This window comes from Meleagris gallopavo, chromosome 12 (assembly GCF_905368555.1).
Source record: "Meleagris gallopavo chromosome 12, MGAL_WU_HG_1.1, whole genome shotgun sequence".
Classification (NCBI taxonomy): domain Eukaryota; kingdom Metazoa; phylum Chordata; class Aves; order Galliformes; family Phasianidae; genus Meleagris; species Meleagris gallopavo.
The window spans coordinates 7300113-7326412 of record NC_139415.1 but is presented as its reverse complement, the minus strand read 5'-3'; the positions used below and the strand labels follow the sequence as shown (position 1 = coordinate 7326412).

General features: G+C 42.1%; 1 protein-coding gene across 1 annotated transcript; it reads right to left on the bottom strand.

Moving 5' to 3' along the window:
* Nucleotides 1–3112: 3112 nt before the first annotated feature.
* On the bottom strand, nucleotides 3113–16925 carry PYGO1 (pygopus family PHD finger 1). Its single transcript, XM_085234134.1, has 3 exons — nucleotides 16673–16925; nucleotides 12272–12357; nucleotides 3113–10505 (listed from the first exon to the last, which is right to left on the bottom strand). The coding sequence occupies exons 1-3, from the start codon at nucleotides 16719–16721 to the stop codon at nucleotides 9384–9386; spliced, it is 1257 nt and encodes a 418-aa protein (XP_085090260.1). The 5' UTR covers nucleotides 16722–16925; the 3' UTR covers nucleotides 3113–9383.
* Nucleotides 16926–26300: the final 9375 nt, after the last annotated feature.

The following is a 26300-nucleotide window of genomic DNA, read 5'->3' as shown; positions in this document are numbered from 1 at the left end:
CCTGCAGCTCAGTGTAGTGCCCTGTACAGCGCTGACCCAGGCAGGTAACACAGGCTTCTGCCCAGCCTTCCTCAAACAGCAATGCCCCTGCGTCCAAGTAGTTTAAAGGATGCAGAAAGCAACTAGTTCTGGGGAACGTCGGCTGAAGCAAACCTAACTCACCTGAAGCATCTTCCATCAGAAGAGGGGTGGCCAGCAGGGACAGGGAGGTGATTGTCTCCCTCTACTCTGCTCTTGTGAGGCCCCACCTGCAGTACTGTGTCCAGGTCTGGAGCCCCCATACAAGAAAGGCAGAGAGCTGTTGGAGAGGGTCCAGAGGAGAGCCACAAAGATGATCAGGGGACTGGAACACCTTCCCTACGAAGACAGGCTGAGGGAGCTGGGCTTGTTCAGCCTGGAGAAAAGAAGGCTGCGGGGTGACCTCACTGCAGCCTTTCAGTACCTAAAGGGAGCCTACAAACAGGAGGGAATCAACTCTTTGAAAGGGTTGATAACAGCAGGACAAGGGGAAATGGTTTTAAGTTGAGGGAGGAAAGATTTAGGTTGGATGTCAGGGGGAAGTTCTTTACTACGAATGGTGAGGTGCTGAAACAGGCTGCCCAGAGAGTTTGTGGATGCCCCATCCCTGGAGGTGTTCAAGGCCAGGTTGGATGGGGTCTTGGGCAGCCTGGTCTAGTATTGAGTGGGGATGTTGGTGTCCCTGCCTGTGGCAAGGGGGCTGGAGATTCATGATCCTTGAGGTCCCTTCCAACCCAGGCCATTCTGTGATTCTGTGGAGCAGTCCAGTGCATTTAAGTTCCTGAAATACATACAGTTACTTGGAACTACTTGGAAAAATCCAAAAGAACCACAAAGTCGTGTGTGTGTGTGTGTGTGTCCGTCCCCACACTCTTCTTCCCATGGGGGACTAAGAAAGATCAAGTTAACACTGACACAAGTTAAGGTTCCTGATGTGGCTATATTCTGAAGGGGTGATCAGATGCCAGTGGTTAATACTGTGAGCTAACTAATATTCTCAGTACAACGTAGAAATAGATATTGCAGAGGTTTAAAAAACTTTTTCAGAGAAAGAAATCCATCATAATTGATATGATCTCTGGATTACTCTTCACCTTCATTCACCAAGATCAGTATGATCAGAGTGAATGCTTGCATGAACAGGAATCCGAGATATGAATTAAGATCCTCATTCCAAGAGCATCCAAAAGTACAAGCGAAACAAGATTGACTCAATTAAAAATGCTTTAAGTATTCTTGGCACATGCAACATTTTTTTTTTCCTAAACCTTGCATGATACATATTTTCATGCTTAACTGTATGATCTGCATCACAGAGTAGGAAGCCTTGTTGCCAGCTGTAGCAGGAAAGATGAGTTTATATTTCCGAACCAAGGCTTAAGCCAAGATGTCTCTGTCAACTCACGGCTGTAAGTCTAAGAAACTGTAACAGAATATAAATGAGTAAATAAAAGCTAAGGAAGGACTCTTCATGTGAGAACCTTTTCCCCAGAAAGAATATTTTCCTACACAGACCCTTAGCTTACTTGGAGAGGCCAAAACTGCCTGCTTTCTAGATGAAGAAGAGTTGAGGGTAGGAGAGGATGGTAGTTTGTCTGTTTGTTGGCTGCTTTAAAATCAAGGTGTTCAAACAGCAGCAGTGGATGGAATTATTAAAATGTAATAGTGATTTAGAATCCCCTCCCACTCCAGAATGTATCTGTAGTTATCTGGAAGGCATTCTTCAATTCTGGAGAGTCCAAAGGTAACAAAAAAGTCTTACATTTGCTGGCCTTCTGATTTTCTCATCCAGGTATCATTTTTACTTCAGTCACAGAGAATATACTGAAATGAAGTAGCCTGTTATTTATGCCTGCCAGAAATAACATATTATTTATACACAATTTACAACACAGGCCACAGTTACAGTTACCAGTATTTGATGTTCTCAAGTTATACAAAATCGTTCCGGTACCATTTATATCTATTTACTTAAATACTGGATCTCCAATGCCACGCTCTGTACTTCACTTGCAGAAGATGTAATAAAAGTCACTAACACATTCTTAGGTGAAAGTAGCAGACTTAGCTGCTACAACACACAAAAGGGACTCAGAAAGGTCTCTGATCAGCCTTACCACTGTATCTTGTTATGCACATCGGCAAAAACACCACCTACATCATAGACACTCCACACTGCTAGCTTGCTTGGACATACGAATGAGCTCTTGCTGGGGCACTTTTGCAAAACAAACTAGAAGACAGGACAGTTCAGAATCTTTCCTCTGTTGGTAATAACTTATCAGACAAAAAAGCAAGAAACATTCCCTGAAAAACTTCTTAAATTCCTATTTCCTGTGCTCTAAAGGACAGGGATTTGTAGTTCAGTCTAATTAGTAATACTACTCTGGACTCCCTAGTTGCCAATACATGCATATCTTGCAGGGGTTTACTTCCCACCTAATGGCTTCAGAAGCTTTAAACTTTCCTTTTAATAGTTTACATTTTCTTATCTTTAATTTAATAAATAACTTCTCCCACACACACACCTCTTTTCTAAGTTCTCTCCCATTTCTCTCATCCCTTCACATTTTTAAGAAGAGAAGGAACATTTTATGAGATGCTTTTTATTCCATGAAGTGTTTTCAGTGTGTGGTTTGGGAGCATCCATACCGCTGCTTTTAAAGATCACTGGTAAGGTATTAATTTCCTACATGTTAGCAATGGCATTTCAGGAAAAAAAAAAAAGTAATAGCTCAGTAAGAACTTTATTAATTAGAATAAATAACTATTTTCATAATCTCTTTCCAAAATCAAAAAGCTCTGCAATTTCATTCAGCCAAATGGTGCCTTAGCATTTCTTCCCATCCGTTAATAAATAAAAGGGATTTATGGTACAAGACCTCTTCTAATCTGCTTTGAATTTAGTTCAGATTAATGCCTCTACAGAACAGCAGATCCCTCCAACAGAGACAGGAGCTGCCTTTTCCAAATTTATAGTTTCTTGGAGGGTTATGCCCAATCCAAATGCATTATCACAGGCAAAACATTCAAAGAGTTCATTTATGCATTGCATCATCTTCATAAAATCAACAGACAATTTCCCTGAAAAAAAGAACAAAAAAGCCCACCACCTTTATTTTAAAAGAAACTTAAACCAGACAACAGAAAGCAACAAAGTTGCATACAGTGATGGACAAAATCTATCACATACATTTTCCAAGAACATTTGGTTCAGATTCTGATGTATGTTTCTCTGAAGGGTCAATTATTACATCTTCATTAACAGAAAAAAAAGTCAACAATCTTAGTCAGTTCATGTTTTGCACGGCTCAGATGGCTGCAGATTAGTAACTTGCCTTTTTCAACTCATCTTTAACACTAAAAGGAGGAGGGAGACACAAAAAATTCCAAGTCAGAAGGCCCTAAACAACAGTGTCTGCTCTAAGGGCCGTATATAAAAGCCTGAGGGAGAGAACGTCCTTCAAATAAGAATTCCTCAGCAACTACGTATTATTTCACATTTCAGGAAAAAAAATAAAAAAAGGCAAAAGCAAAGAAAGAAACAAACCCTAAATACATTAAAAGCTCGCCTTCCTTAAGTTAAATGGAAGTTCAGACTTAGACTATCCTTTGCAGATGACAGAAGTCTCTAGAAAGAGGCAGCATCTCTTATGACTCCAGCCCTGGACCGTCTCCAGAACAGCAATTCCTGAAATACTGTGCAAAAAGCTCTGAGGAAAAAGGTGGGGCTGGATCAAAATTATTCTGAGACTGACAGCTGTTTGAACATGAAACGGAAGAACTCACTGTGTACAGTAAACAACATAAACACAGGTGTTTCATATGATCATAAGCCATGTCTGAAACAGGTAACTGTGACACTGAGTACTTTAAGCTATAGGAAGTAACCCTAGGGGGCTGAACACCATTCCAGCATTAATTACCTCAGAAGTGATGACACACTAAAGCACTTGAGAGCCCTTGATATGAAGCAACAAGAAATTGGTGACATTCCATCCAAAGAGTGAAGGTGCATAACAAAAGATGTAATGTAGGACTATTATATTGCCTTAAAGGTTCTGCTAAGTACACTTTATTTTCCAATTTTAAGGAAGAGTCTGTTCTAATACAGAAGGCTCCAGACAAAACGTAGTAATTGCAGGATAACTTCAAAGTACATCCAGTTCTACATCTCCCTGCATATATCTAACCATATCCAATAGATTAAAAAATATATTAAAATTGCATGTTTTATAAACCAAGTAGAGCGTTGGAACAGAATTTTCACACCCATGAGCTCACTACCAAATGTTCATCCATTTGTCAGTGGATAATATTATGGACTTCATACTAACAGTTATGGCAACAGGATGACAACGTACAGAATTCTGAAATTATGTTCTGAAATGTACTGAGTTTTAATTATCACAAATTGCTACCATCTATCATACCTCATTCAATGCAAGACACCAGGCCAGCTACCATCCCATAAACAATAATGTTTCACATACTTCACAGAGTAGCTTAAAACACATCATGATATGAAATAATTTGTATTACATAGTAATTTAATCCCCAGCCACAGGGTAAATGTTGGACAAAGTCTGGAAACTTTTTTCCAATTTGAATTACATACATAAACTTTGCCACACACCACAGCACAAATGCATGTATTACTTCAGACATGCTCTAATTTAAAATTGAAACAAAAAAAATTATTGCAAAAATACATGTCACCAATGTGGAACACATTCAAAATTGTATAAAAGTACTGAACTGATATTCCCCAAACAGGTATATTTAAGCAGTACATAAGGAAAGATTAGTTTTAATATGAAACAGTCATTTAAGTCACATACAACATGATAAGAAGCATGGCTTCCTCTTTTGAAAATGTTACATCAATAATGTTACTGGCAGGCAATGTTTATATCTAAAACAAAAGGAATATGTTTAACGCAGATGTGTTATTGTATTAAGTTGGAATCAAGACAAATGTTAAGGAGGTGCTACATTTGAACACCTTCAATTTTGTAAAACTCTCAAACCACAGAAAGCATTTCACCTATAAATATCAGGGGCTGAGAACTGCAAACACTTTGAAGCCTTCCTGACTTCATGCTTGCAATTCCACTGATTTCATTGCATTCTTGAAGTTAAGCCTGAAAACTGTACTTTAAGAATTAGTTATAAGACCCCCCCAAAAAAAATTCAGAGGTCATAAAATAAATTCATTTCTAGCAGCCCCCAGAATTATATTTTTTATTTTAAACAGAGGAAAAAAACACTTTATTGCTTTTCTTTTGTCTCTTTCATCTGAAGATCTCAAATAATAGCTGGGCCTCTGAACACACCAAGGAAATAATCATTAGTTCAGCCTTCTGAAAGAAGAGATTGAGGCACAACCAACCTGCTTGTTACACGCTGTAGAAGCGCTCAACAAACCAGCCAGAAGCAGGACTTGTTACCTACTCTCCAGCCTATACACAGCACTGTCACCGACCCTGACACCAATAAAGCATTTCAAAAAGGAAACTGTGTATTTTCTCATTCAAAACTGGTCTATGGCCAAAACTAAGTATCAATCCAATTCACACCTATTTATTTCAGCCTAGGGAAAGAAAAAACATTTTCAGCAGTACGAGCTGCATTTCTGAGCATGACAAGGAGCTAGCCAGCAGCGTGCCCTTGCAGCCCAGAAAGCCAACAGTATCCTGGGCTGCACCAAAAGAGGGGTGGCCAACTGGGGGAAGAAGGGGATTGTTCCCCACAGCTTTGCCCTCATGAGGCTGCACCCGGATTACAGCACCCAAGTCCAGGGCCCCAGCACAGGAGGGATGCGGAGCTGCTGGAGTGGGTCCAGAGGAAGGCCATGGAGATGATCAGGCCTGAATGCCTCCCCACGCAGAAAGGCTGAGAGAGTTGGGTTTGTTTCGCTTGAAGGAAAGCTCTGGATAGATCTCGCTGGGGCCTTCCAGTATTTCAAGGGAATTTACAAGCAGGAAGGGGTGTGACTTTTTACATGGTCTGATAGTGATAGGACAAGGGGGAATGGCTTTGGACTAAAAGAGAGAAGATGTGGGTTAGAAATTCTTTCCTCTGAATGGTGAGGTACTGGAATAGGCTGCCCAAAGAGGTTGGGAATGTTCCATCTCCAGGAACATTCAGGGCCAGGTTGGATGGGGCCCTGGGCAGCCTGATCTGGTGAGGGCAATCCTGCCCATGGCAGGGGTTGGAACTAAATGATCTTTAAAGACCTCTCCAACCTAAGCCATTCCACGATGATTCTATGATTCTACTTAAAAAGGATGCAGGCATTTCCCACAAAAAAACATAAAGGTTTGTAACATCTACAGAATCTTTGCAATATTTTGGTATGCAACATCAATACAGTCTAAATCACTAATAACGAAGGAATCACATGATAGTTCAATACAAACTGTTTCATGTAGAGTATTACAAAAAACTTTACCTATTCTAACCAACCCTCCCTCCCACCCACCCTTCTATAACTAATTTCTAATTCTAACCAGCTGACATTTTTCTAATACTTACTAACAAAACACAATTGCTGTTTTTCCTGTGCATACTTGAACTACTACTAGTCAATACATGCAGAGAAAAACAAAGTATAATCCTATCTCTAGGCAAAAAGTCCAGGGATGCCAAGAGCATACCAGTAGGATAAACATATAGGCCAGATGAGTTTTTGAGATCCTAATCTGTCCTACCTCTATGATCAGGATGACAGCGAGTTTGATTTTGTTGTTTGTTACTTAATGTTTTTAAACTGGCATTTGCTAATGCTTTGAATTTGCAGGTGAATGCGCACAGTAAATTCAGTGGGATACAAACCCAACATGGTACCCAGTTTAGAAAATAAGTGACATTTTTTAGACTAAGTTTCACAAATATATGATTTAAGGCCTTTCAACATTATATTCCAGAAGAAGTTGTTCAAAAGAACACTACTTAAATTCTAGTATCTTGGTAACTAACATAGAAAACACCTAACTTGAAATAGGATTGAAAGATTTCAAGAAATACACAGCTATTTTAAATAGCATCTGCTCCAAAACACTGAAACATTAATTGAAATGGGGTGTGGAAATGTTACTGTGGACTACCAGCGTGGATAACAATATAAGCAAAGGAACTTCTGTTTAACTTTCTGTCACTAAGCAAAATTTTTATTTCATTTACATTCCTCTAAGTCTGAACTACAAACTTCACAATGTAAATTCCTATAGAAATGGAACTGTTTCCCAGAGGAACGAATCTATATCAGCAAGGTTTGTCTGTTCAGCTATTTTAGTTTTCGTGTTGGTCTGCAGTTCATTTTTTAAATATCACACCCCTAACAAAACAAGACTAAGCTCAGTCTGTGTCAGAAATAAAGCAAGTAGCACTGAAAACAAAAGCCCTGGATCTGCCTTACGCTTTCTTTACATCTTGATAAAGGAAGTCCTTAAGATAAGGACTATGTAATTTACACTTGAGATATTATCTCCTTTTTCCTGATGAGAGGCGCTATAAAAGGGAAGGGCAATACTATACTTCTCCAATGGAAGGGTATATAAAACTCTTCAGTATTAAAATAAAAGAAAGACAGTTATGTACACCTGCAGAGTATCTCTCAGGACAGTATAACATTAGAGCTCATTTAAAATCAAACACAACGGTGAACTAGCAGATAAGCCTTACTTTTCACTCATTAACAAAGCTTACCATAAAAATAGCCTTTAAATATATATGTCTGTATTCCATATAGGCCTCTGTATCACTCATCACCACAGATCTGAACACCTTCTATCACACTAAGGAACCTGACCACTACCTGCAATATTTGACATACCATTTAGTTTTTTTTAGCAATCGTTTGCTAATATGTTTCCAGAACAATGGTGAGCACTACAAGCCACCTATTACTACAGTTCCATCTTTCATTAAGTCAAAACACCACTTTTCTCTACAGAAACACTGATTTTCAATTGCATATGCAACTAAGGCCAAAGCAATCAAGGCTAGATGCTCCCCCACAAAAAAAAAAAAAGAAAAAAAAAAGGAGAATGGGGGGGAGGCGTATTCTTGAGATAAGAATAAGGTCAAACTGCCTATAATAAAGGATAATTCTTAGAATCATACACTAAAGTTCTAGTGCCTTTCATACTTGTCTGTAAGATCTCAAGTTTGCTCAATTTCTACTTGCTGGCTCCTGGTGTGAGCTAAGCTCTCAGATCTGAGAGCTTTGTCTTCGCTCTACATTTCTTTCTCCCTCCAACTACAAGACTGGCTGAGGCAGTGGTGGGAATTCAGTGTTACTACTTTGCTGGTCAAATTATCTTGCAGTTCAGAGTCTGTGCTATACACATTCCATTGCCTCACACCCTTCTTGCCAAGCAGACAGCGTAAGCTCAGGATGAACAAGCAGGCTCTAGCTGACAGCTCTAAGAGATGGGCAGAACTTTTCCTGCTTAAATCCATTCACCGTTGAGGGTGGAAGATAGAGCCACCAATGAGGAGAGGATGAGCAAGAGATACGTGACTGCACAGGAGCTGTATCCTAACATACATGCTTAAGATAAATGAAGAAAGGCTACACATGTAACCTTAGTTTTGGTATTCTCTAGATTTAAAGCACTGGACTTCATCAACTTGATCTGTCCTAGCTTCTTCCAATATAATCATATTTTGTAACCATTTCCTATATTGCAAGACCTAGTAAGACTCCTCAGCAATTAAGTGTTTGCTGAGAAGTCAAAAGATCATTGCCTTTTCAAGGAAATATCAAGGTATAAGATTTAGTGGGTTTCACTGTGTTATTAAGAATGAAAGCATTGATTTTAGAATTGTGTTAATGCTTTAGTTCAAAAATGAGAAAAAACACATACAAAACCCTCTTATTTATTCTAAAAAAAAATACCAACTATTAGTACTGCACGCTTCCTCCATGTCATCTCCATGATATTCAAGGAAAAGAACATCAGTAATGGAAATTCAACAATAGAAGGAAAAAAAAAAAAGCACTGAGTACTTGCAAGTACAGTACCATTAAAATGAGTAGTAAATGCTAGTGTTAGTTAACACATTAATACTAACAAATCAGGGACTATTCATAAAGGCCTATTTTTGCCTTCAATAAAATTGTCAATAGACATCCTATTTCTAATTGGTTATCAGAAACAAAAAAAAATTCCACCCTGTAAAACATTTGCACGCAAAGTTAAGAGTACAAAAGTTGAGATGGAACTTCATGAACGAAAACAGGTAGGGGAAAATAATATGACAGCAATCAAACACAACTGATTGTCTTCAGAACAGAAAGTACTCCATTCACAACCAAATCTTCACAGTAGCTCAGCCACTACCACCAAATGACACTGTTAGCCATCCGTATTCAGTGCAGGTGGCCCTGCAGTCTCTCTCGTACGCATTAGCTGGACATCTTTGTCAGCCATACACGTATCACAGCCCCACACTGCTGACGCTTCTGCTGTAAGAAGGCCATAAGCTGACTCAGTCATGCCAGTACAGATTCGATGAAACCATTTTTGACAAGAGGCTTCACACAGGATTGCATCCTGGTCATCATTAACTTCATGTGTACAAATTCCACACGGATAGACGGGTTCAGAGGACGAGTGACCATGCCGACTGGGATGAAGGGGTGTTTTGCTGCTCTTTTCAGAGTTGCATCCTTCAGCGGTACCTCGAGGCTGGCGGGACTTACTCTGAGTCCCATTTGAGTGGCCAGCATTAGTGTTATCAGCACTATTAGAATGGCTACCATCCTGATTTACCACGTTGTTTCGAGTAACATTTTTTAGGTCATTGTTACCTTGACTCACAACGTCCTCAGTCCTGTGATGATGCTGAAGAGCAGTAGTGTTCTGAGTGGATGCTTTGCTTGCACCTAGACTAAAGTCTTGCTTTTGTGCTGATGATTTTGTCTGGTTGTAAGTGCTTGGTGGAGGAACAAAAGAGTGGCTTGACTCTAACTGAGAATTTGGGAAATTTGAATTGTTTCCAGGACCAAAATTAGGTGGCACATCAGGATGAGGTATCTGTCCAGAATGGCCAAAGTTCTCACCAGGATTTGGTCTGAAATGTTGACCGGGGATACTGACATTCTGATTTATCTGACTGCCACTGTAAGGTGGCTGATTTGCAAAACCTGGGCTATCATGTGGACCAAAGCTGAAAGAGTGGGGTCGACTAAAACCCATTCCTACAGGGTTCTGAGGAAGAGGGTGTGGTTGGTTTCTGAGGGAATAGGAACCACCATATGGCGCGGACACTCTGTGCAGCATGTGAGGTGGCATTCTGAAAGTGTTATAGCCTCCAAAGCCAGGATAACCAGGATTACTAAAATAAGGATTTCCTGAAGGAAGTGGTTTATAAGACACAGTATTATAGTTGTCATCAAATGGATTTGCAGCTACAAGGTGGTCAGAGCTTGGATTCGGCGGTGGAGCATATTCAGATGGAGGAGGAAATGAAGATCCCTAAAAACATTTTAAATACAACATTTTTATTAGTTTTACCATGTCTCTACAAGAAAGACTAACTACAAGGTCCTGGATTAGCAGCACTACTACTAAAAAAAAAAAAAAAAAAAAATCACAGTTCAGTTGTGCAAAGCTCTCTCATCAAAACCCACCAACCTACCTTCAGTGAAGGGAAGAGAGGAGTTTGTGCTCCAGGTAACAGTGATTTATAGCCATCTCAGTGTTCTAGAAATTGTGCAGTTGCACAAACATGCTTCTGAAGACACTACTTAAAGCATGACTTTTTTCTCCTTCCATTTTTTACTTAAGATATGCAGTAAAACAGAACGCCGTGTGTCCTTTAAACACACACATAACATTTTTGAAATGTTGAAGAGCAGATCTGGAGTATTTCCTTGGTGTCATTTTGAGTTCAGTTTACTGGAAATACATCTCTCAAGGCACCCCACTTCCATGAGAATATATAAACCTAAAAACGTAATGTTACTAGAATCCTGAAGAAAAGTATAGGTAAAACAGGAATCTGCGCACAGGAATTTTCCATATTCTGTATACCAAACAGGTGTCCCTTAAGAACATTCAGTGGGCAATCAGTTAAGTACTGCCAGTAGGATTAAAATACAAGGATTTCTGGTTAGAAAGCGTAATCAAGTCTTCAGTGGAGCCCAGAGGCTGCTAGAATGTCCTCAGAGTGGCCATAGAAATGAATCATATTCTAAACTAGCCGGTGGGGAACATCAAGCTACGGCACCTTCACCTGAGCTCCTCACAGAAAGGATGGCTTCGTATTAATAAACTAAGGCTGAACATTTTTTCCCTCAAATTTCCACTGTCCTGTCCTGCACATTTCAAACGTGGTAAGAAAAGAGAGGAAACTAATCCACCTGCCCTCTACATTATTACCACTTCTGAGCAACAAGAAAGCTCCACCAGTAGAGAGATGTGAAACTCTGCAATTAACTGGTTATTTCTTAGAGCAGGTTTCAACATGACTACTTTGAAAGGAAACAAAAAATGAGAAGACAAATCCCACATGGATTGGAATCAATTAATACTGGATAAGCCTAAAAGAAAGTGATCATCTGACCTACGTAAATACATTTACTCCCTCCAGGCAGTAAAAAATTAACAGATACTCTCACTCCATAGTGAATAAATACACAAAGGAATGTTAGCTCTACAGATATCCAATTACTTTAGATGTTTTGTATTCTGGCTTCTTTTTTCAGAAACAGAAGATGTATAGAAATGCCAGTTTGCAGGGATTTACTGGAAAGGAGCTGAAGCTGCCTCATAGTTTTTGCTTGAAAAACCACTTGGGGAACATGCCAGGAGCTTGGTCAAAGCATTAACAAACTGCACTGATCCATTAGCCTACAAATCTACAAAAAGTAGTCTCATTGCAACGTTGTACAGATTGCTACCAATGGCTACACAGTCACTAAAAAAAAAAATTAAAAAAAAATTAAAAAAAAGGCTGTCTCAGAATCAAATCCATATGGTAATATGCAAGTCTCACAATCTCACTTCTCCCTTTATAGGGTTTTGGCAACCTACAAAGACCTAGGATAGTTTTAGTGAGGATAACTAGCATGATAAAGTTTAATGAAGGGAGTTAAAATTTCAGCCTCACAGTACAACTAAAATATTTTCAATGTAAAAGCAGTTTGTGAGAATAGAGCAACCCTCTGAATAGGGTAAGACAGTCATTTCAGCAAACAACATCTGAGTATGCTACTTACTAAGACTCAAAGGGAATTTACCTGTGTGTTTGCTTTGCGCTTTTTCTTATCAGGGCTTCCAAGCTGTACTCCTGGTCCTCCTAACCCATCCAATCCACCGTCACCACCTACAAAATTTCAAGCAGTACAATTCTGCATTAGTTTACTTACAGACTGCATTTTAAGTACGTCCCTGTTTGTCACATGTATTGACCTTACAATGCACAGCATCAGAATTAACGCAAATCCTCAAGAAGCAAATACACAGAGGTAAAAGTTAACATACACCACATTCAGCTATCCAACTCTATTATCATCTAATGTCTGATTCATGCTCACTACAGTTTGAATAAAGCTTCCCTTTCATTTCATGCCTATCACTCCCTAGGTTTTAACGTCTCTACTTCAGTTTAAGTACTTCTTACTTGCATAAGGCATAAAACTTTTAGAACAACTGCTTAAAACCATGCCTAAGATTCACCTCCTATTTAACTTAGACAGACGTGGCATTTACCAACTCACCTATGACACATTACAGCTCATTACAATATGCCATGAAGGAAAAAAAAAAGCAAAGAGTAGCACATCTGTGAATATCCACTGGAAAACTGCTATATTGTTTGGACAGATCTCCATTTTATCAGATCTAAACTTCTCTAAATGCAAGACTTGATTAAATAAAAAGACACCTGCCAAAAATGAGGTGAGTCTGACTTACTCCATAGAAATCTCATTAAGTAATTGAGCACAGCTGCTCTGGCAACATAAATAAATACATAAGTAAAGGCTGTTCATTTTACTGATTGCATCATCTGATCAATACAAACATATCTGCACTTCACTCAGCACTTGCCCCAATCTTAAGAGTGCAACAGGCTCTCAAAGTTGTACAAATTATGGTTTTCGTTTTTAAAACTCTATTTAGAACTTAGGTTCTGGCATATTCCTTATTATCCCACTAGTTTTGCCTTCATGGGGTTCAAAAAATTTACCTCCATTTGGGAATGCAAAAGCAACCATGAGCCAAAGCACAGAATTCACTTCCAAGTTACGTGACAACACTCCAGCCTAAGATTTTAATACCACTATGTTAAGAAACTAAATGTTAATTTTTTTTCCCAGGCCCGCTAAGGTAATAGTTTGTTTATTTTAGAAAAAAAATAAGAGTAACAGTATAAAACCATAAGGAGTGGGCAATATAGGCTGAAAAAAAATTACTGTTATTTATTCAAAACTCAAATTCTGAATACAAGTCAAACTTCACCCAAATGTAAGCATAAAGAGAAACTCGTGTGTTCAGCTATATCACTGAAGACAACCTGAAAATAACAGAATTATCAGCAGTATTATGCAGAGCAGCATCATGTGTGACATCACACCAGCTCTACGTTACACCAGTACTCCCAGAAGACAGCTAAACCAGCTTCAGGACTGTTCAGGAACATAAAAAAATCTCCCATGTCATAAAGAATTAGAACTACTATATGCAAACTAAAACATGCAACAGTTACTTCAAATACTCCTGATCAAAGGAAGCCAACAGCCATGCACCACAACCAGCTCTCACTCCCAGCAATTCCCTTTTTTCCTTACACTCAGCCTTTGCTCCCTCCCCTCAACACACACTTTTTTGCCTTAACAGGTTTCAGGGAAATTACCAGTCTTACTTCAAATAAAAATCCCATCTGACTTGAGCTTTAATAAGTTCCTTTTGGCTTTGATTGTCGCTGTAGAGATTTCATCTCTGTTTTATGTATATGTAATTCCCAAAACGTTTCATTACTCATAAGATATATGTAATTGGACCTCTCAAATCAACACCTATCATTACCGGCAAATTTTGGGTCTGAATTTCAGAGACTACAGCATGAAGTCATGATCCAGTTCCCAAAATAAACTCATGCTTGAGCACAGTGTATCCCGGTACAACCTACCATCAGAGCAGCAAGGGATTAAGCTGGAGGGAAAAAAAACACCATTAAGCCTTGATTTAGAATACACAACGCTGCATGCACTTAGCACAGTACACAGCCACATTACGTGTAGATGCAGAATGATGACTATATAGTTTATATAAAGGTGGCAAACACTCCTTAAATGCCAACCCTATACATCACCTTCTCAACAAGGCATTTGCTCAAAGCTGTCTCTGCACTTCCCATCAGCTTCTTCTCCTCCAGAACTCTTTTATGGGAGACTGTATTGTAGCACCCTTCCTCACAACTGCAAAAATACGTTTCTCCATATGGTCCTATATTCTTAAGACACAAACAGTGTTTGCTGATGGCAACACATTACAAATATTCTGATTTCTTTTCATTCAACAACTAGCAGCACAGAAATTACTACATCTACAAACAGAATACTGTGAACCACAGGAAAAGTGCCGACTTACATCAGAGAAGTTACAACTCTGTAAAATTATGTACAAGCTTCCCCTCTCAGATCTCATTCTTCAAAAATGTTAGCATGTAAATGTCTGGATTCTATAAGAGCCACCAATTACTGCATGGATTACTCACGTAGGGAAAGTCAGTCATTTGCAAGGGCTTGCAGAACTGAGTCCTACATCTGGAACATGCAAAGCTTTTGTATTTGCAGTTCTCACTGTGTGAGGCCAGTGATTTAATTTAGCCCTATGAATTGACGTTTTCCCGGTGGATTTTATAATGATTTAATTTATACATGAAAGGAAGCTGAATGTTAGTCTGAGCATACCTCCAGAAGAAGAGTGAATGAGAGTCATTTTCATGCAGCCAAAATAAACTTTCCTGAAAGTCACTCCTGGTACCTGCCACACAGACTCGTCTTTAAGATGTGTACTGAGCATTTTGGAATGTTGTGATATTTGCACAAAGGGTCTAAAAAAAAAAAAAAATCACTTCATCTGTGACTAATTTTGCAGGAAAAAAAAATCTGTTTGACTGGAACATATACTTAGATGGACTTAGAGATACAAAGACATATCTGATATCTATTCCCCTGTTACGTATTATGACTAAATTGCATTTTGGCCATTTACACTTTGAAAGCGCGGAGGGAGAGAATCCCACATCCTCTCTGACTTCACACACAGACACCTCCAAGCGAGTGCAGAGAACTGAAACTTGCATCTCTGTCTACACGGTCAAATATTACGATTTTGTGTATAATTTATGCCATACTTAACACACTGCAAATACTCCACAGAGCGTTTTCCTATTCACTGACAAACCTCTGTCTAGGATTTTACAGCATGAGAGCCGCAGTCTTTTTCACAGTGCTCTAACAACATCTCCCAGCAGTTACAAATGGCCAAACATACTTTTTTATTATGGACAGAAAATTGGAGAGCCAGGCTTCAACCAGACCCAGTGAGCCTGCACTGCGGGCCCGATCCCACAAAGGCTGAGGTGAAGCAGTAATCATACAGAACTCGGCGGGTACCTCCAGCGTGTGAAACTGCATGCCTACGTATGTGCAGAATCAGAGCTCAGAGTGGAGCCTAATGAATCCCAGTCCCCTTTGTAAGGCAGCTGCACATTTCCGTTCTCTCACTCTCGAGGTTGTGATCCAGCTGTTTTAGAGAAGTGAACTGTAAATCAATGACAATCCGGATAACAGGATCCCCACCTTTTGCCACTCGGCCACCCACAAGAAGCTTAAAACATTAAGAACAATGGGATCCCAGGGGCGAAGCAGGAGGAGAGGGAAAGAGAAGCGATAAACTTCGGCTCTTATCATTACACCATAATTTTCACCCAACTCTGACACCCGACTTATTATTTCGGTCAGAAACGCATTTCTGCTCTTAAGAACCGCCTGGACACAGTAACCGCCCCGCAAACCGATGGCTGGTGCCCTTAGATGCGCAGCCCGAGGCAGAGCAGACAGCGCACATTTCAAAGCAGTGCCCATTCAGACCTCAGAGCCACGCACCGGGACTGCTAATGAAAGAAAAAAACGGCGGAGAAACGTTTCAATCCCCAGCGAGAGGAAACAAAACCCCGAGCGAAATGAAACGCGGGGCAGAGGAGCGCTCCGTGCCATTTAGAGGCTCCGCATCGACCCCCAACTCGGACATGTGGCACCGCCGACGTATTCCCTTGCACCAAGGCTACGCACGCCGCATACTAATGGGCGGCACAGGCAGCAAAACACAACAGCGATCACCGCGCAGCGCGGCGCCCGGCAGCGCACCGCCACCCCGACTTCGGCGTTTCCAGGCCCGGAGGCTGCGGGAACCCGCGGGGCCGGGCCGGGCCGCACGGAGCAAACTTAGCGCGGCCCCGCTCCGCCGCAGGGAGCGACCCGGGCCGGAGGGCCGGCAGCTCGGGGCCCGGCGCGCGGCGGCTCGGGGCCGGCATCCCCGCGGGCTCCCTCAGGGCTCCCCCGGCGGGAGTTAGGCCCCGCCGGCCGCCCCCGGCCCGGCACGCGACCCCCCCCTTCCTTCCCCCGCAGTACCTCGGGATCTCTTCAGCGCGATGGGGTCCTTATCCTGTTCCGCTGACATTACAGACAGCGGCGCATGGCTCCCAGGGCGGCAGGAATCGGGGCTCTTTGATGCTGCTGCCGCCGCCGGCCCGCACCCCGCCCCCTCCGCCCCCGCCTCCTCCGCCGCCGCCCCCGCCTGCCGCAGCCGTACCCGCCGCCGCCGCCCCAGCGGCGGGAGCCGCCCGACTTTGCAAAACTTTGGGAGCGGGAGGGCCTGCGCGACGGCCCGCAGCGAGCGGACGGCCGCTAACGCTGCGCGGGGCTCCGCGGGACTCGGCGCCGCTCCGCGCAGGGCCCCCGCGGCCCGCCGCCTCGCCCGGCCCCCGCCGCCGTGCCCCGCGCAGCGCCCCCCTCGGCCGCCGGCGCCCCGAGCCCCCGCCGGCCCGCGCCGCCCCCGGCCCCCGCCGCTGGGAACAAAGAGCCCGCCGCCGGCACGCGCCTCTTCGGGCGGCGGGACGGGCTCGTGTCGGCCGCGCGCGCCCGTCCCGCCGGCGGCGGCAGGGTGCGGAGGGCGCACGGCGCGCGGCCGTTGGGGCCGTCGGCGCGAGCGGCTCCTGCCTCGACTGGACGGGCCGGGGCGACGCGCGGGGCTCTGCGGGTGCTTTCTCGGCGCAGACGTCCGAGTCGCGCTCCGTGCGGACGATACTCCGCGGGTCACAGCCGGTTTCCCCGCGTAACGCGACACGCGCTCCGGGCTCGCTTCTCACCTCCGGGCTGCGGCTCCACGTTCTCGCGGCGCCGCCAGACCCGGCAGGTGGGCACACCCCGGGCGGAGGGTCCTCCTCGGGGCGGGGCTCCCTCACACAGGTGCGGCGCGGCGGAGAGCCCAGCGGCGCGCACCCGGGGCGCGGGAATCCCCTGAGCCCGCGCGAGGCGGCGGGCGGGGCCGTCACAGCGAGCCGCACCCCAGGGTCGAGGAAACGCCCCGTGCCGCCTCTCCTGCCTCAGGTGGAGTCCTGATCCTGGGCCGAAACTATTCAGCGACCGTACCGATTGCCTCCTGAGTAAGGATTTATCCTCCCTTAACCGGGACGGTGCCTTTCCGGAGCTCCCTGTTAGATGTGCGGTTGGCACTTTGCACAGAAGACCATCGGGCAGGGAGGTAGGGTAAGAAGTGCTGTTTGCATAGAGGTTAATACATCAGTGTTACTGTTGTTTCTATCTTTTTGCTTTCTCATTTTGCAGTTCTAACTAAATAAAGTTATTCAATTTTCATGTCAATTTCTGCCTTTCCCCAGACATCATTTTTATTTGTCCACAGTCCTTGCAGCAATCTCAGCATGTGTGTACCTTGAAGTATAGCACGCTGCTGAGACTCTCATGGGATCTTCTGGTTAATTTTGTGTAATCTTGCTGAAGAGAAGTATGGCTTGTTATTAGTGAGGTGGGTGTGAGCTCATCCTTATCTGCAGGAGGATGTCTGAGCTGTGAAGAGATTTGCATTTTCTGTGATGGAGCTCGCTGTAGGCCTAGATGATTCTCCCAGGGCTGCACAAGCTTTTGTGCAAGGCTGCCTTGTAATAGCATGTAGACTGTAATTATGGATGTGCAGATTGATGTCACAGAGCCTGTAAGGGCTCCTAGGGGATGACTGTCTGCATTGGAAATGGGAGCAGGGAATTCAGACTTTAACCCAGTGCTCTAATTGCAAAAAATTGTGTTTTGCTCTTCATCTAAATTCAGTTTTAACTTGTGCTCATGATTTTAGTGAGTAGTCTGCAAGAATCCTGTTAGACCAGCATTACACTTCTAAAGCTACACTAGAAGTGTCTGAAGCTGTCTGAAAAGGAATTCTATTCACTTATTCAGGTGCCTTGAGCAGCATTTCAAACCTTCCAAAAGCCTGTGAAAATGCTCATTATCGCATTCTATTGACCACCTGATTGCCATGCAGCTCACCAGTTGTCCTTAAGGTTAATTCATCATTTCTTCCACTCAAAGATTCACATTAATTAATAAAACTCAAGGGGACTTAATAAGAGCTTGCTAGTACCTAAGTAGAGGTTTCATGAGCAAGGTTCTTTGCTGAAGTAGGTAATGGCAGAATGAGACTTAATGGTCGTAGGCTGAAATGGGAAGTTCCAACAGGATGTGATGGGGGGGATATAGCATGGCTAAGCAGGCACAGGGACAAGGAACAGAATAAATTGTAGATTTATTTTCAAGACCCAACTGGGTAAAGTCCAGAACGGCCTTCTTTACACAGAAGGTTGGAGTCTAGATCAAATCTTCATGAGCTCCCTTCCAACCTGAATGATTCTGTTATTCTGAATTCACGTTCTTCACAATAACAAACCATGCAAAAAGCTCTTGCTTCCTGCTAGATTACTGGATTGTGAAGAAATACTGTGTAATGCTTTATAACTTACCTTCGCTGTTGAAAAGGGGGGCTTTGGTGAGACAGCAGTGACTTCAATCACGTGATGTGTCAGGCCTATGAACATCACTGAGTACAGATAGAGAATATTGTTTTGGTGATTCCTGGGTTCCTTATGAATCCTTTTTAAAAGGAAGGGTACTAAAAGAGCCGTTCTGTACAAACTAGCAGTAGGTAAATGACATTCTTTTTCTAGTCATAGGCATAGCATATAAACATTCAACACTGCATTACATTATCAGGAGAAAAATATCAATGAGAAGTGGATCCGCAACACAGAGTTAATATTTAAATGCTTTCTACTACTTCCTTTATGTGTACTTACTGCATATCTCAGGAGCAAACAGAATCGTGTACAAGCTTATTTTGATTGACAACGTAGAAATGTATACAAATGTCCTAATGGGAAACAAAACACCTCAGAGAAATGTACTGACACTGAAGGAATTTTTAAAAAAAGGAAAAAGTAAAAGAAACATTCCATTTGATTTTATAGAGATCAGGATTTCACCTTAGAGGAAAAAAAAAGCAGTAGTTAAGAAGAAGAGCACAATACCAGAATGCAAAAAAAGCTGGGGGCTGACTGAATTGTTTAACCCTGCAATATCCATAACCAGGGGCAAATACAAAACTTCTCAAATATTATGCAAGTGCCAAAGCGCACACAGCTTTAAGCTACCAACTGATCACAGAAGATTTCACACACAGGGAGAGATGCACGGAGACCCGAGTCCAGCAGGCTCATGCAGAAGTGCAGTGGGTCCAGCCTGCACGTGTGGTGTCGGGGTTAGGCATGTGCGCCTGAGCAGGTGCTGTGGCACATGGAAACGTAGCACAATTGCCAGTGATCTCTTCCACCTGGATGGAAAATGCTGACATGGAGAAAGGGAGCACATTTAGGGAAACCTGGATTATGATAGCTTTGGCTAGTGACAGCATCACTAGACTTGGTCCTCCCTGCCAATTATGTGAATGGGGGAATAATTCATTCTTCTAAGAACCTCTTTCTCATGTCATACACATTAAAGTTCTGTTCTACAAACACTTACTATACTTATTTCACAATATCCCTGTGATAAATAGGACTGTTTATCGAGGCTGGATGGAATTTCTGTCAGGACTGAGAAAACGTTAAAAATCTGGTTTGGTTGTTATGCTAGTGTTAATCCTCTTCTTCCAGCTTTGTTTGTCTTCATCTTCCTTTTACCGAGTAATAAAATGAAACACGTGCATGTTGATAGAAATATGCATTTTTCAAGCTTTTACTATTTAGTTGGATATGTATCTGGAGGTGTCCTGGAAAGACATATTAACCAAGTCGTTCTGTGTCTAGCAGCCAGTCTCAGGGATTGTAACTGTAACTGAAGTAGTTTGAGCACAAGTCACTGAAGCTAATCTGGTGCGAATTGCTTGCCTACTGGCGAACGCTTCATCTGTTACAGTGCTGTAAACCAGGTCTCACAAGCTCACTTCTTATTCATTTCTGCCTTTAATCAACACAAATTAGGAATGTAAGATTTGTCCTTTTCCTCTAGGATAAATAGAATGGAAACTTGTTTGCCATATTATCCAGATAATACATTTTAAACACAAACAAATGTATGTTTGACAAACCTTTGTGTGCTTCTCCACAAAACAGGTTATTACCCTACTCAAGGAAGTGTTCTTGTCTTGAGCAATGAATAGTGAAGTGGGGACACTCTGTGGGGAAGTAAAAGAAATGCAATTTCATGCCCTTTCTGGATTATCATTTGAATTCTTTACATTTTCCTGTTTATCATGATTTAATGAAAAGAAAGACAAGCATTTAATTCATGTGCTTCTCTTAAGAACCCCTTCTGTTTTTCTGCAAAGGCCGTGCTAATCTTTGCAATAATTGCTTATGAAACTGGCTTTGATCCAGACTCTACCATTATCTTTACTGAAGGTTACAAAGTTTGTGTTCTGTATAAACATGCAAAAGCCTTATTCCAGGCTGTCCTATGCATCAGTGCATTTGTAAGTAACTAAATGTAGGCAATGACTGATGGGATTTCCAGTGCAGAACTGCCTACGTGAAATTTTGCCACAAAGCTAAAATAGTAGTAATGCTGACTCCAAAGCTAGCAGGAAATCTTGCAGAAAAACTCTCTGGTCTTAGTTTAGTTGTGGGGGTACTCTCTTATGGCAGGCCTGTGCCTCAGCATTAGCTGAGAGCTGGCTGCAGGGAGAGCCCCGACCAGGCACTGTACATCCTGACCTGTATTACCTGTCTGTGTGCATTAGCGACTGGAAAGAATCTTCCTGGATCTGTTATCTTGTTTCTCTTATACAGTGCCACCAACTTTGTTATACAAAACCGTATCTTCTCATAAGACGTCTTACCAAACTCCAACATGGAGAAATGCATTCGCTTTTCTGCTTTTCATGGCTTTGGAGAGAACAGTTCACAGGATGAGCTCACATTGGTTCTCTCTCTGGGATTGAATCATGAAGTCCTTGAATTTCAAGTGCTAAGACTGCCTGTCTAATAAGAGTTAAGTAGATGTGGAAACTGCAGCTCAGAGAATCAGGCAGTCACTGAGATTAGCAGATCTTCCCTCGGTACCTCTGTAGAGCTCTTCTGGATTGCATACGACATCTGTACCAGCACAGTTGCTTTAACCCGAGTTACAGATGGTTAAATAACATCTTTCTACCCCAAGAAAGAGACAATCTGTTTGACTGGAGCAATATTATTACACTCATGACAAGGCCAAGCAAAGGAATAGATTTAGTCCACCAATTTGTGGTTGACAGTCTACAATTAAAAATGGCAGTTAGTAGTAGTGAGACAAAATACTATTTCTCAGTTCATGGTTACACAACTCCAAGTTGGATGTAGCAGCTATCTGCTTTTGATATCACTGTACTAGCTTCTCTTTGGAGAACTCTGTGTTGGGGTTGATTGGGTGCATCTCATCTCTCTAAGAAGAATATGGATAGAGCGGTGAGAGCAGGCCACATTGTAGCAAGGACACATTTGTCAGAAGGAACTGTTCATTTTGCTGCCACCTCATACACTTGCCTTTCTCTCTATCCAGATCAGTAGTGGAATTTTTTCAACTACTATTATGGTTTTAAGTAAATTAAGAGCAGGAGGCTCAGAAGCTAAATTAAATAGCAGCCATGACCAAAATCTTAGTACAGAAGTGTCATTAATGTCTGTATTGGGTGAAGGTGGCAAAGTTTTGACAGTGGAGATGCTGTAAGGGTGGCCTCTGAGAGCAGAGACCTGGGCTGCTGGTGTCAGGGCCAGTTCCTGACACCTCCCAAATAGAGCCAGCAAGGAACAGTTGCTCCACACTGGAGCAGTTTGTGAAGGACTATCCTTCACAGGAGGAGACCCAATGCTAGAGCAGGATGAAAGCACGAGGAGGAAGGAGCAAAGGAGATGAAACTATAACTGCTCTGCCCACAACCTCATCCCTCTGCAACACTCAGCAGAGGGAGATAGAAGAGCTGAGAATGAAGGAGTGAAGTAGAGCCTAGAAAGAAAAGGAGGGAGGGAAGTGTGTTCTTGGTTTTGTCTTTGTTTCTTACTGTGTTACTCTGGTTTTGATTGGCAAAAAATTAATCTTCCCCAAGGTGAATATTTTGCACATAACGGTAACTGGCAAGCAGTTTTCCAGGTTTGATTTTGGACCACGAGCTTTATCATCTTATTTGCTTGCCCTGTCCTGTTGAGGAGCAGGAGTGAAAGGGTGGTTTGCTGTACATCTGGCAGCCGTTCAGTATTATCCCACTGCAATGATACAGACATTATTACTCATGGCTTTGCAGTAATTACTGAGCATTTCCACAGTTAGCTAGTAAACAAGGAAATGTAGTTGCAAGACAATTGAGGGGACTGCTGCATGATATTGTGTGCTGTGCCAGCTATAGCTGGCATTTTTAAGGAAAATATTTACTGGAATGTAGTAGCAAAAAACCTGAAAGCTACTTTGAACAAGTAACGGTGTCTGAGTAATAGGAGATCTGCTGGGAAGAAACAGAAAACAGCTGCTGTCTGAATTTGTGGGTCTGTATACTGTGAAAGAAAGGAAAATGCAGCTAAACCAGCAGAAATCAAAATGAAAGAAAATACATCACAAGCACATCTTTGTTAGAAAATGCATTTAAAAACACCAACAAAACACTATGAAATCTCAAAATCTTGCTACCCTGTAGGAGGAGATTATGAATCAAACTTAATTACCTCTTTTGTTTATTGAGCAACAAAAATAAGGAAAAACACAAGAAAAGATAACTAAATATGCCTAAGCACAGTGTGACCTAGTTACATAGACGCTCTCACCCATTGCATCTGAGAGCAGCTTCCTTAATCCCCAGGCTAAAATTCACAGGAAATCCAGGATTTTGAGAGAAGAACGTGGAACTAATTATTTAAAATATATGTTATCTGTCCACAAACACCAGACTGAATTTAATTGCTTGACATGTATTATGTCTAGTGGGTACAATTTGAAATCTGAAACTTATAGACAGACATTTTAGGGAGCTATACATCACAATTTCTAGAGGAATTCTGTCATTTAATTAACTGCAACTTCAGGGCTGGGCTGTATTATTATTATTTTTTTTAACCTAACTGAGCCACAGAAGAGAAACATCACCACAAACCTTTTTGAACACTATAACAAGTTACGGAGTGCTCCTATTAAAAGACTGCTTCCAGTCAACCCAACTACAAAAGCAACCCCATCACCTGAGCTGAAATTTCTAAATCACAGGGCATGATGCAAGCCACCACACTTTGCTGGGTGCCAGGGTGTTTATCCCATTTGTAGCCAGTGGTCCAATGCTAATCATGGAGGCAGTCTAGGCTCACGTGTTCCTCTGAGCCTTTACAATGGCAGAAGTGGACTCCTGGGTTGTACTGTAAAGTCTTTTAGTATGCAGACCCTCGTCACTGATTTTATCTTACCATATGTAGATCACAAAGCTTGAGGTGCAGTAGTAGAAACAAACAAACAAAAATAAAGACCAAAAAAAAAAAAAAACACCCCACAAATAAATAAAGCTGCTTTCCTCCCTAACGTGGTCATCTTTCTGTAAAGATTTGTATAAGCCAGTATCAGAATGCATTCCTCTTACAAGCCAGAGGTTGTCTTGCTTTTTGTTTTGAAAAATAATTTTGAGATACTTTGAACACAAGCTTAGAGTTGACTTTCCCCTTGAAGTTGGAAAGTTGATGTCAAGTGATTCCTTCTGCCTTGACTTTGTAGGTCTTGTGTTTTATCTGGTAGGGACTAAGCAAGCTGTTACTGACTTGTAAATACTCAGAATCTATTTCAAAGAGTGATGATTGCCAAAATTGATGATATATTCTCTAATAGAAAATAATTATATATTTATTTTACAGTCTGTTCTGTGAACTATCTTACTTGAAACTTAAATTGTGTAACCTAATGTAGGAAGGCTGTGAGGAAGCAGTCCAGTGGGATTACTTTAAGCTAATATGACTATAAACTGCAAAAAGTGAGGAGCCAGCATATCTTAAGCTCTGCCATCATCCCTTGGTAATAGCTTTCAGCAAACCAGAGGAGTTATTTTCCTAGACCAGCACATCAAAATCCAATTTGTTAATGGCTGTAAGTGAGCTACAGCATGAGCAACACTTTTCCTGCTTTCATGTGGTGCTACTGCCTTGTAGCCCAGCCAGAAATTTGCTGCTTAATTCATGAAAATCCTTTTCTCCCAATATATTGCTATGCAGATAAAAGAAAATTCAAAACTCTTCTATTAACATGACCTCTGCATAGTTCCCACTCTATTATAACTTTATTTCCAGCTGAATGGGAATCCAGTGTTTTGGGCATCGATTTCATACAAGACAGAATAATAGGAATCCACCAAACTTCCCTTCTATCCTTCAGAATTGCAGATGATCATATTATCTAACATACCCTGCACTTACTTGGGGCTTGGATCAATTTTAAGTGATGCTCAAGTTCTCTCTCCACGGAAATTGAGGGACTTGGACAACCTTGCAGCACTGCCAGAAAACCATCTCAGCTTGTTCTTGTTGGCTAGATAGGGATCCATGCTACATCTCAGTGACGTACCCTATGGCAGCTTGATTCAGGCTCTTCCAGGAGCAAATGTCCTGTTGCCAGGACAAAGGCAGAAATCTGCGAGGTAGCAATTGGCACCCAAACTTTGGTGAGTGCCCCCAGACCTCTGCTGCCAGCTAGAAATAATCCTATCTTTTAGTAAGGCACTGCTAGATGCTTAGTTTTGGCATTTTCTGTATGTCTCTGTTGTGCATTCCTGTGTAAATAAGAAGCTTTTTTGTATGGTAGCTTTTGTGGTCAAATCTGTGCTCTGTTTAACTGGGGCTGTAGCATATTGGCATGTGTAGAGAGGCTGGTTTAAGTCCAACTGCAACACAGACATCTAGAGCATTATCACCTACAGCTTCCCTCTTACTGACAGAGGATACAGTACTGTCTGGCACCAGTGCTGAGATGATAATTGTAGATGAAGGAAAAATACACCCATAGTACAGCCACAGAGCGTGCTTCTTGAAAGAGATGTCACTTTTGCCTGCTGGTTGAAATGAATAGGATGGGGAGAGGAGTTCATCCATAAAGAACTGTTGCTCACCTGTTGCAATGCAAGGGGTGTCTCACACATACCTGATGTATTGTCACAGCTGCAGGGAGCATCCTTTCCCCCCCTATTCTGCTTTCCCACTTGGTGAAGGCTGAGCAACCTGCAAAGCATGACAGAAAGCTAGCTTTCGTATTCCAAAATATCGGTTCTCTTATCCAAAAAAACAGATAAGCAAAGACAGTAGACTGACATCTCTGTAAAGCTAAACAAAGAAATAGCAGTGTTGGAATTTCAGTTAATGGGGCCATTCAGTGTAAGCGTCCCATTGAGTTCACCTACCTGGAGCTCAGATGTTTGGTTGGTGGCAGACAGCACACAGGTGATGTGGCATCACAGAACAACGTTTTGCATTGAAGCTTTCTTTTGCAAACTCCTCGAAAAATAGGCCTTTGTTATTTATTTACTGCTAATGAAAATGAAGATTCTGGGCTATAAAGTGTGCTTACCAGCAGTAACTTAATAAGGAACTGCAGGTGGTTCCCATTCTCACTGAAAGAAAGAATGACATCTCTGATGGACTGTATTGGTTGAGCTTTCACACCACTGGGCAGTTCAGAACTGATTGCTCTCAAATTGTTAGATTTT

Coding starts and splice junctions, on each gene's coding strand:
- PYGO1 (XM_085234134.1), bottom strand. CDS start 16,721: ATGTCAGCGGAACAGGATAAGGACCCCATCGCGCTGAAGAGATCCCGA. Junction 12,358..16,672: donor CGCGCTGAAGAGATCCCGAG/GTACTGCGGGGG, acceptor GAAATTTTGTAG/GTGGTGACGGTGGATTGGAT. Junction 10,506..12,271: donor AGCGCAAAGCAAACACACAG/GTAAATTCCCTT, acceptor AAATGTTTTTAG/GGATCTTCATTTCCTCCTCC.